Below are 12319 nucleotides of genomic sequence, written 5' to 3'. Positions count from 1 at the left end.
TCTTCTCTCCTTTCAGGTTGTCAGTGAGCCACGGACCTCCCACTAAGAGTCTATGGTGACTCAAAATTAGCATGATGCTGTCATTGTCACTCAGTTGAATGATTTTGAAATGTCGTTTCTCCTCAGTACCTTGGTGTCTGTTTGTCATTTTCAGCTCTTCTCCTATTTTGCTTTCTCAGTGTCTGAAATTATTTCTCAGCTCAACCACAGAGATTAACTTGGGGCACTCTCCCCAACCTATGTTGCAGTTTGCTCCCTCTTTCTGTCAGGCTTATTTCCTCACCACTCCAATCATGTTCTATTTGGTTTAGACAACTCAAAAAATTTTTTTAAAGAAATTTATCTAGCAATTGGTCATATGGTTCAGAAAGAAAGTAAAGTTATAGATCAGTTTATTATAATCCATTATCAAATAACTGCAGTGCAGGACCATGCAGTTCACCTGGGATTGGTCACCCAGATACTGTAATTACTTCTCTATACACTCAAAAAAAATGCTTGTAGCAAAAAATAATTTTTAAGTAACATCCATTATTTAACAGTAATTAACAATAAGAAACTAGGTCAATACATAGGAATAGTTAAATAAGTTGTGATAAATTTATATAGTGGAATTACTCTATGACTATTAAAATAGGGTATTTTTGAAGATAAATGACAAAGGAAATGCACACAATAAAAATTAATAAAGATATATAATTTACAATATGATGTGACTCTAAATATGCACTTTTTAACATATGGTTTCTGTGGTTTTTTACAATGAATATATATTACTCTTCTAATCAGGAAAATACATACATAAAATAAACTATGATTCTCTAGTTTCCATTTTTAATAAGTACAGTTTTTAAAAGATTAACTCAAAAGTTTACCTTTCAATGAAAAATATCATACCACCCCTAAAGATGATACATAATACAATACAATATTTCTTATCCATTGTATTACTGTGTCAGCAAAATTAGTTATGCCTGATATGATGTTGGTTTATCTTGCCTGGCACAATGTTGGCTCATCTATAAAATAAACATTAAGATCACCTACAACTCTAGTGTAATAGATTTTCCTGTCTGAAAATCAGCAAAACTTATTTAAAGGGCATTAGAGGATAAGACTTAACCCTTTCTGGAAATCAGTAGCATAGTTCAGTGTAAAAATTCAAAGCACAACTAATTCAAAATTAGTTTCACAGAAGTAGCAGCAAAATAAATAAATAAATAAACTAGACTTCAGCAATCACAAAAGAAAAATTTCCAGTGTTATCAGACCAAATGCTTTTGAATCTATTAATACTTAAAACTCAACTCAGAGAAATTATGGCACATTTTAAATAGCAGAAAGTGAAGTCATTCTTCACAGGATGAATTATTATTTTGTTTTTATTCTCTCAAGAAAGGTCACCTCATTCATTTCAAGGTCTGTTCTAAAATGAAAGGGTTTATAATAAAATTAATGATAATGTTGCTCATAATACGTACTTTTTACTCCTTCCCTCCTCCTGGAGCTACTGCAGTATAATGCACTTCACAATCGATTTATGCTTCCTGAAGAGCCCAACATTTCATGAGTCATGTTTATTTTTCTGCAAGCATTCAGTAAAAGTCCCTTATGACACAAAGCCTTCAAGGACCCAGGGTTTGGAGAATGCCTTGAAAGTCACATAGAAATATAAAGTTCTGTAATTTTCTCTGGCAAGTATATCATTAACCAGATATATAAATTAACAGCATTTGACAGAAACACTGTTTTTTAAATAACTGTTCCAGCTACAGGCCCTTTGTCATCTCTCCTATATGCTATCATCTTCTTGACAGAGACCATTGGGCATATCATGGTAGTTGGAAGATGGTTACTTGGGACTTAATTTTGTATTCTAACACTTGCAATTATTACTTTAAGTAAACATTATATTTAGGAATGGGCACAGATAAAAATAGCCTAACTTGTCATTAAATTTCTATTAAATATTACAGAATGGATGTCATATCTCATGCTTTTGTTACACTGTATATTGTAGAAATGATGTCTGTTTTTTTAATCACCCCTCAAAGAGAAACAAGTCCAGGCACTATTCACATTATTCAAGATTTTATAATCATCTATGCTTATTTGAAAACCTTTGTCACATGCCACAGAAAGGTTTTGTAGAAATCAGTATATGAAATCTATAGCTTCACAACACTGACAAGTGCAAATGGTTAACAACTAACGTGTGTGCATAATTATTTCAAAATAATTGAATAGGAAAATGTTCAGGACTATTTGTAATTTCCTCTGCCTTTCTTAGAGTAGTGAAAAATAAGAGAAAGAGAAATAATTAAAGCAAAAAGTAGAAAAGCTATGAAAGCTAATAAAGTCTTTCGGGTATGAAAAAAGCTGCACTCGGTGCACACGGTGAATTCTTCTGGACAAAATCTCCCCAGAGTTTCAGCACCTGGGAAGCCATTGTTGTCAATAATTTTCCTATAATGTTGCATGGATGGTTTGGGTTCAAACTGATTGGCAGCATAACGATAGAGGCCAAACTTTGGAGCTGTGCGATCATTAAATGAAAACACAAAGTAGCCACAAAGGTTGATCCCATCCAATATGTAGGCTGGAAAAAAAAGGACAAGGAATAGTTAATAAAATATTTTGCACATAACACTTTACTTTTACATGGCCTTGGTGCCTCAGGAGAAAATGTCAATACATTTATTAAAACTTCAGACTTGCCCTGACTGGTTTAGCTCAGTGGATAGAGCGTCAGCCTGTGGACTGAAAGGTCCCGGGTTCAATCCGGTCAAGGGCATGTACCTTGGTTGCGGGCACATCCCCAGTGGGGGATGTGCAGGAGGCAGCCAATCGATGTTTCTCTCTCATCGATGTTTCTAGCTCTCTATTCTTCTCCCTTCCTCTCTGTAAAAAATCAATAAAATATATTAAAAAAACAAAAACAAAAACAAAAAAACTTCAGACTAAATTGTATTTAATCAGAAAAGTCTTCTTTTATAAAAAGACAAATAGACAAATACCAAGACAAAGTATGAGCTACATTTAACATAGTAGGTTTTACATAATGAAACCTACTCTGAGGTACTAGAGTTAATCTTCACACACATGAAGCAGATCAGACTGCTGTGAGGCCATCTGAGGATGGAGGACAGGATGGTCTATGCTTTTATAGGCTCAGAGTAAGTTGTAAGCCACTTTTAGCTAAACTCCTTTATCTCTGGGAAAAATACTAACTCTTGGTGGGACTTTTTCAGTGTGGCAAGAAATGGACAGTGCTTCTCTCTGAAGGTGCTCTGTGTATTTGAGAATTTCTAACAGGCATCATGCCTTGAGTAACAAAACCTTCAAGAGACAGTTTTCAGGAGGCCTTACCTTTCAGAGCTTCATTTACATAATTCTGCATATAGTACACCCTCAATTTGTCTTGGCCTGCTTGCAGATCATCATCAATGCCATTGGAGATTATATACATGGGGAGGTCTCCATATTTCAACTTTAGCCAAGTCAGGACCTTGCGTAAGCCCCAGGGCACTACTGCTACCTGACTGGGGGAGTTGAGCCATGTGATGTCTGTCATTTCTTGCACTTCCAGATAATCGTTATATTTTTTTGGATCTTCTTTTTCCCAGTCTACAAGGATGGTGGTGTAATGGCTTACAGCCAAAAAGTCAAAGGAACCTTGTATGAGTTTTTTTTCATCTTCAGTGAAATAAGGTAGAAGGAAATTGTTTCTATGATTCAGCCAGTCCCTCATCACACGTGGATAATCCCCAGAACCAAAAATGGGCTCTGCCAGCCAGCCAATGTCAAATTCCAAAACTCTCTCTGCCACTTCTTTGTCCTTTGGGGAAAAAGGGCAGGCTGGTTCTATCCAGTCAGCCTGCAAGGCTATGGATATTTTTCCTTTCTGAGAGCGTCTAAACTTCTCATCATACAAGCGCCAAGCCAGGGCGTGGGCTTTCAGCAGGTTGTGCCCTGCACTGTAGGTCATGTTCCGCGTGTACGGCTCGTTCATGGTGATCCAAAACTTGACGTGGGAGCCAAGATCTTTAAAGCACAACCTAGCATACTCTGCAAAAGCCAGGGCCGTCTGGGGATTCTCCCAGGCGCCCTGCTTGGCCAGAGGCTCCGGCAGACCTTGGTGCGGGAACACAGGTCGCCACAGGGCCACAACGGGGGTTATGTTGGCATGCAGGAGTTCACTGGCAACACAGCGATAGTAGTGCAGGACCGTGCGGTTCACCTGGGATTGATCACCTAAAGGCAGGATCAGGGCCCAGTCCAGCGAGAAGTGGAAATGTGTCACACGCATTTCCTGGAGTAGGGCGATCTGGAGCCTGATGACAGTAAAGTCAACACAATAAGGTCTCCTCCTCTTGGTCACAAGGCCGTCCACCTTAATGAGCCCCTTACTGTGGTGGACATCCCACAAGTAAACGTTCGGGTCGGTAAACTGAGACAAAGTGGTGTCAACCTAGGAGGAGCAGAGGGAGCATAAGTCTATGACTTCAGCTGGACAGGCCTAGAAAAGTAATTCAATGCAATTCTTTCAAGGAAGCTAACTAGCAAGATGAGCAAAAATAATAACCTTTCTAGCTGAAAATTGAAATGATTTTTCATAAATAGTGAGTTTCTGAAGAGAAAAATACCCTTTCTTTTTTACACATTTGTTTTACCTGTAGTTCTCTTTATTTAAACCCATAGTTTAATATTTTTTAAAAATCTGAAATTTTTTACTTACTTCAGATAACAAACAGTAGTAGTGATTCTCACACATGTCTGATCTGTGTTAAGCAAGCAGAATATTTTTGGACATTTTTCTTTTAATATAAGAAATCACTATGGTGATGAGACTTACAAAAATGTTTAATGAAAAAGACAAAGCTTAAAACCTAAGTGAGTTAGAGTCAAAAAATTGAAATGACATTTAAAAATTATATTGTGCTTTTAAAAATCACATTCTACACAGATTTGCTCTCAGAAGAGGAGGTACTAAATAAGCTTAACTGTAGCCTTTTGTTAGCTTTGGAGTTAATGACAGAATTTAACAAATTCAATCTGACTGGTGGTAGAAAGCGACAAAGAATATGAACATAAGAAACAATATTGCCATTCATCCATAATGGAATATTTTAACATAGTTTAAAATTTTTTCCTAATTGTTTTTCTATGATGATCATGACAATATGGTTCTCAACATCTAACATCAAAGCTTCCAAAATGAAAATAGGTATTCAGGACATTGAAAATTGAAAACTCATAATGAAAAAATCATCCCTCCACATGTAAACCATGAAGGGAATGCAAACTGAAAGTGCACCCCAAACCCACTGCCTACACCTGTTTTCTCTTGCAAATAGTCTCCTTAGAGAAGGTTACTTTGGTTTGACCCTCTATATAAAAGCAGGGGTCAGACAAACTCCAGTTTTGAACCTCTAGTAGAGATTTCCTTAGAGTTTTATGGGACTGTTGCAAATAAGCTGCTGTTTCCCTGGAGGGGTCGGTGCTGTGTTCCTAAAGGAAAATAATAAAAAACATGTCAGAGGGAAATTGCGTTTTCTAAAGGATTGTCCCTTGTAGATCACCCACATATGCATTTCCCCTAGTACTGTGGGAATGCTGTCAGAAGTATTTTTCCACTGTGCTGTACCCACCAATCATGTTTCCTTGGCTTTGCAAGAGATAATATTTGCATGCTCTTTTGAATTGAAAGTGTTCGTAGTTAGAAAGAATTTTTGGATTATTTTTGTAGAACTCTGAGTTGACTAAATTTGTATCTTTTCTACCATAATTGTTCCAAAACACCAGCTTTTATTCAGTCCATTTGAAAACAAAATAGAGGCTAAAATATACATCTTAGGGGTAGAGGAATTTATTTCTTAAAAATACAGGATATTTATGGAGGCTGCTGGAGACCCAGGCAGTTGCTCTGTCAGAGACAGCAAGAACACCGCTGTCTATAGATTCTTCTAAATTCTTCCCGACCACACCAGGGCAGGTTCCTTCTTGAACCCTGCCCATTGTACTAACTGTTGGAACTTAGTCCAAGTTCCTCCTTTATCTTCTGTTCACTAGTTACAAGTGTTGGGTCCTAGCCCCTCTGCCTGGGGTTGAGTCTTCTTGCACACTGGGTCTTAGACGGAGAAGCCATGAGAGGTTGTGTGTATATAAGAATGAGTCTTTATTGCAGAAGCCAGTGGCCATATAGCCATTAACCAAAAGAGTTCTTTACAGCAGTCCTATACAGGCAGGCAGCCATACACCAACTGGTGAACAGATACATCTTTCCCACAAAAGCAGCATTAGTCTCTGTACCCACAGCTATTTATCTGAGCAGCTGCATGCTACCTCTAAACCCACCACCTTACAATGTAGTGGTATCTGAGCTCTCCCTTAGAGCTATAGCCTTAGTAGTCTCTCCAGCCTCTCTGGCTCAGTAGCTTCTCCTTTCTCCCCTGCCCAGCACACTGGCTGGTCTCTGTGGCCTCACATAGTACCTCTATGTGAGGTACACTGGCTGGTTAACTTAGTAGCTCTCAGCACACTGGCTGGTTAACTTAGTAGCTATATCTGAGCTCTCTATGAGCTCTTAGCCTTACATCAGAGCAGTACCAGCTCTCAGGTCTGTCTGAGTTTTCAGCTCCATCTGAGCTCTCTAGCCTCCCCCCACCACCACCAACACCACTCCCCAGCCTACTCTCTAGCAGACTAGCTGGTCAGTAATCTGTATTTTACTCCAGAGACAAAGAAGGCTAGTTGTCAATAATGGCATCATCATTTGGGTTATAGAAGGGTGCGGAATACAGTGAGATGGCTGTGGTCTTACAGCTGTGTTCAGAGTGGCCTTGGCCATTCGGCATACTATCAACAAGGCCTTTCACACTCTAAGTGGCCTTGGCTGTCTGAGGACTCTGGTGTGGTTCTCACATGGTCTTAAAGGGCTGGTGCATAAACTTACACAGTTCCACTTCCTCTGAGCTCCAATGCTTGGACAGCAGTGTGGGGGGATCCAGGGACATATGGGAAGGAACCGGATTGTCTGGCATCAGAGCAAGACCTTGTGGGGTGGCTTTCTCCCAGATAGGGGTGCTTACAGCAATCATTGTTCCTATGCTGAGACCTCACCTGTAGAGCTGACTGGCAGGCACCATAGCTAAGTCTCCATCAACCTGGCTCACACTATTCGCTCTGCCATGAGGAGTCCCTGAGACTCTGCCCCATACAATTTTCAGCCCCAACCAAACTGTTTGCCGTGGCTTTTCCATATGAATGACCTGTCCTAGCTCAGGCTTCCCTAAAATCTCTCAAACAAGAAGCAGCTGGCATCAGCAAGATCCAGCACAAGCAGCAGCCTACCTTGCTTCACAGCTTGGCCTTGCCTGAGCACTTCCAAGCCCAACACAAGTAGCAGCCATATTCAGATCCCTCTGTAGCTCCTGCCGAGTGGCCCTAGGTAGTAGCTGATTTTTCACCTCCCTGGAGGCCCCAAGGCCAGTGCACCCAGTGGGCAGCTTCAGAAAATACCAGATAATAACTCTACACATCCATAAGTGATACACTCAAGGGGCAGACTCAGTGAGCACCAAAGCCCCATTGAAGCAAGTCCTGCTCCATAAGGGTGTCTCCTACACAGCAACTCTTCCACTGTAGTTGCAACTGAACCTCAAAGCAAATTGGCCTGGACGTTAAATCCTCCGAGTGATGCCACAGCAATCAAGGCTCAACTACAATAGGATAGTGCACACAGCTCACATAGGAGTGCACCTAGAGCTCCTCATGTGACTGGGGAGGCTGAGCCACTGGACCCTACAGGACACCTACTACACAAGGCCACTCTACCAATTCCAGGAGATAAAGCAATTCTACCTAATACATAGAAACAAACATAGAGAAGCAGCCACAATGTGGAGACAAAGAAACATGTCACAAATGAAAGAACAGAAAAAATCTCCAGAAAAAACTAAAAGAACTAAATGAAATGGAAGCAAACAAACTACTATATACAGAGTTCAAAACAATAGTTATAAGGTTGCTCAAGGATCTTAATGGGAGCTTCAAGGGACTTAGTGAGACTTTCAAGGATCTTACTGAAAACGCCAAAGACTTGAAAAAGGAACAAACAGAAAATAAGCATACACTAACTGAAATAAAGAATAATTTATAGGAATTCAACAGTAGAAGATTCCAAGAATAAAATCAACAATTTGGAATATGAGGAAACAAAAAACACCCAATCAGAACATCAAAAAGAAAAAATAATCCAAAAAAATATGAAGATAGTGTAAGGAACCTCTGGGACAACTTCAAGTGTACCAACATTCACATTATGAGAGCGCCAGAAGGAAAAGAGAGAGAGAAGACATTGAAAATCTATTTGTAGAAATAATTACAGAAACCTTCCTCTATCTGGTGAAAGAAATAGACTTACAAGTCCAGGAAGCACAGAGAGTCCCAAACAAGAGGAACCCAAAGAGGCCCACACCAACACACATTATGATTTAAATGACAAAGAGAGTATCTTAAAAGGAGCAAGAGAAAATCAGTTAGTTACCTACAAGGGAGTGCCCATAGGACTGATTCCTCAACAGAAACTTTGCAGGCCAGAAGGGAATGGAAAGAAATATTCAAAGTGATGAATAGCAAGCACCTATTACCAAGATTACTCTACCCAGCAAAGCTATCATTTAGAATTGAAGGTCAGATAAAGAGCTTCACATATAAGAAAAAGCTAAAGGAGTTCATCACCACCAAACCAGTACTATATAAAATGTTGAAGGTTATTATTTAAGAAGAGGAAGAGGAGCTGTAACCAGTTTGGCTCAGTGGATAGAGCGTCGGCCTGCGGACTGAAAGGTCTCAGGTTCAATTCCAGTCAAGGGCATGTACCTTGGTTGCAGGCACATCCCCAGTAGGGGGTGTGCAGGAGGCAGATGATCAATGTTTCTCTCTCATCGATGTTTATGACTCTCTATCCCTCTCCCTTCCTCTCTGTAAAAAAAAAATAAAAAAAAATAAATAAAATATATTAAAAAAAGAAGAGGAAGAGGAAGAAGAAACTATGAACAATAAAATGGCAATAAATATCTATCAACAATTGAATCTAAAAATCAAAATAAATGAATAAAACCAAATAAAACAGTCAATAAAATAGAACCAGAGGCATGGAAACATGAAGCAGACTGATTTTTTTTCTTTATTTTATTGCTTAAAGTATTACAAAAGGTATTACATATGTGTCCATTTTTCCACCCTGCCCTAGCCTCCCCTATCCCCCAGTGTCTTATGTCCATTGGTTATGCTTATATGCATGCATACAAGTCCTTTGGTTGATCTCTTTTCCCCCTACCACCTGCCCCCCAACCCTCCCCGGCCTTCCCGCTGCAGTTTGACAATCTGTTTGAGGCAGCTCTGCCTCTGTATCTATTATTGCTCAAAAGTTTATAATGGCCTCTATTATCCATGAATGAGTGAGATCATGTGGTATTTTTCCTTCATTGACTGGCTTATTTCACTTAGTATAATGCTCTCCAGTTCCATCCATGTTGTTGCAAATGGTAAGAGTTCCTTCCTTTTTAGAGCAGCATAGTATTCCATCGTGTAGATGTACCACAGTTTTCTAATCCATTCATCTACTGATGGGCACTAAGGCTGTTTCCAGATCTTAGCTATGGTGAATTGTGCTGCTATGAACATAGGGGTGCATATATCCTTTCTGATTGGTGTTTCTGGTTTCTTGGGATATATTCCTAGAAGTGGGATCACAGGGTCAATGGGAGTTCCATTTTCAGTTTTTTAAGGAAACTCCATACTGTCTTCCATAGTGGCTGCACCAGTCTGCATTCCCACCAGAAGTGCACAAGTGTTCCTTTTTCTCCACATCCTCTCAAGCACTTGTCGTTTGTGGATTTGTTGATGATAGCCAGTCTGACAGGTGTGAGATGGTACCTCATTGTTGTTTGGATTTGCATCTCTCAGATGATTAGTGACTTTGAGCATGTTTTCATATGTCCCTTGGCTTTCTGAATGTCCTCTTTTGAAAGGTGTCTATTTAGGTCCTTTGCCCATTTTTTGATTGGATTGTTTATCTTCCTTTTGTTAAGTTGTATGAGTCCCCTATAAATTTTGGAGATTAGGCCCTTATCAGATATGACATTGGCAAATATATTTTCCCACACAGTGGGTTTTCTCGTTGTTTTGTTGATGGTTTCTTTTGCTGTGCAGAAGCTTTTTATTTTGATGTAGTCCCATTTGTTCATTTTCTCTTTAGTTTCAAGTGCCCTAGGAGCTGTATCAGTGAAGAAATTGCTTCGGGATATGTCTGAGATTTTGTTGCCTTTGGATTCTTCTAGAATTTTTATGGTTTCCTGTCGTACATTTAAGTCCTTTATCCATTTTGAGTTTATTTTTGTGTATGGTGTAAGTTGGTGGTCTAGTTTCATTTTCTTGCATATATCTGTCCAATTTTCCCAACACCATTTCTTGAAGAGACTATGTTGGCTCCATTGTATGTTCTTGCCTCCTTTGTCAAATATTAATTGAGCATATTGGTTCGGGCCAATTTCTGGGCTCTCTATTCTATTCCATTGATCTATATGCCTATTCTTGTGCCAGTACCATGCAGTTTTGAGAACAGTGGCTTTGTAATACAACTTGATATCTGGTATTGAGATCCCACCTACGTTGGTCTTTTTCAGGATTGCTGCAGCTATTCGGGGTCTTTTTTTATTCCAGATGAATTTTTGGAGAGTTCGTTCTAGATCTCTGAAGTATGCCGTTGGTATTTTAATGGGAAGTACGTTGAATTTATAGATTGCTTTGGGTAGTATGGACATTTTAATGATGTTGATTCTACCAATCCATGAACACGGTATGTTCCTCCATCTGTTTATGTCTTCCTCTATATCTTTTTTCAACGTCCTGTAGTTTTCTGAGTAGAGGTCTTTTACCTCTTTAGTTAAGTTTATTCCTAGGTAGCTTAATTTTTTTGGTGTGATGGTAAATGGGGTTGTTTTTATAATCTCTCTTTCTGAAAGTTCACTATTGGTGTATAGAAATGCCTCAGATTTCTTGGGGTTAATTTTGTATCCTGCTACATTGCCAAATTCATGTATTAAGTCTAGTAGCTTTTTGATGGAGTCTCTAGGGTTTTGTATGTATAATATCATGTCGTCTGCAAATAAGGACAGTTTTACTTCCTCTTTTCCAATTTGGATGCCTTTTATTTCTTCTTCTTGCCGAATTGCAATGGCTAACACTTCCAGTACTATGTTGAACAGGAGTGGTGAGAGGGGGCATCCCTGTCTTGTTCCTGTTCTTAGGGAAAATGGTGTTAGTTTTTGTCCATTGAGTATGATGCTGGATGTGGGCCTGTCATATATGGCTTTTATTATGTTGAGGTATGATTCTTCTACTCCCGCCTTACTGAGAGTTTTTATCAAAAATGGGTGTTGAATTTTGTCAAATGCTTTTTCTGCATCAATTGATATGACCATGTGGTTTTTTTCTTTCAATATGTTTATGTGATGTATCACATTGATTGATTTGTGGATATTGTACCATCCTTGCATCCCTGGGATAAATCCTACTTGGTCATGGTGTATGATCTTTCTGATGTACTGCTGGATCCGATTTGCTAAGATTTTGTTGAGGATTTTGGCATCTATGTTCATGAGGGATATTGGCCTGTAATTCTCTTTCATGGTGTTGTCTTTACCTGGTTTTGGTATCAGGGTGATGCTGGCCTCATAAAATGAGCTTGGAAGTGTTCCTTGCTCTTGAATCTTTTATAGTAGTCTGAGGAGGATAGGTTTTAGTTCTTCCTTGAATGTTTGGTAAAACTCCCCTGTGAAGCCGTCTGGTCCTGGGCTTTTGTTTGATGGAAGCTTTTTGATGACTGTTTCAATTTCTTCCATAGTTATTGGCCTGTTGAGATTTTTAGATTCTTCCTGATTGAGTTTTGGAATGTTGTATTTTTCTAGGAATTTGTCCATTTCCTCCAGGTTGTCTAGTTTGTTGGAGTAGAGCTGTCCATAGTATTTTTTAAAAATCATTTGTATTTCTCTGGGGTCTGTTGTTATTTCACCTCTATCGTTTCTGATTTTGTTTATTTGGGTCCTCTCTCTTTGCTTCTTGGTGAGCCTGGCTAGGGGTTTGTCAATCTTGTTTATCCTTTCAAAGAACCAGCTCTTGGTTTCATTGATTTTCTGTATTGTTTTTTTGGTCTCTATGTCATTTATTTCTGCTCTGATCTTTATTATCTCCTTCCTTCTGCTCACTCTGGGGTTTTCTTGTTGCTCTCTTTCTAATTCTTTGAGTTGTAGAG

The 12319-nt window shown here is 39.1% G+C and overlaps 1 protein-coding gene across 1 annotated transcript in view; it reads right to left on the bottom strand.

The window, feature by feature from the left end:
• Window positions 1–368: 368 nt before the first annotated feature.
• Window positions 369–12319, bottom strand: part of KL (klotho) — a 59488-nt gene continuing 47537 nt past the window's right edge. Inside the window, exons 4-5 of the mRNA XM_036301603.1 lie at window positions 3370–4471; window positions 369–2599 (exon numbers count right to left, since the gene is read on the bottom strand). Of these exons, the coding sequence (XP_036157496.1) occupies window positions 2262–2599; window positions 3370–4471 (1440 nt within the window). The 3' untranslated portion in view covers window positions 369–2261. The remainder of the gene's footprint in view (window positions 2600–3369; window positions 4472–12319) is intronic.

This window comes from Myotis myotis, unplaced genomic scaffold (genome assembly GCF_014108235.1).
Source record: "Myotis myotis isolate mMyoMyo1 unplaced genomic scaffold, mMyoMyo1.p scaffold_m19_p_3, whole genome shotgun sequence".
Classification (NCBI taxonomy): Eukaryota; Metazoa; Chordata; class Mammalia; order Chiroptera; family Vespertilionidae; genus Myotis; species Myotis myotis.
Note: the sequence above shows the minus strand (reverse complement) of the source record. Positions and strands in the feature narration are given on the sequence as shown.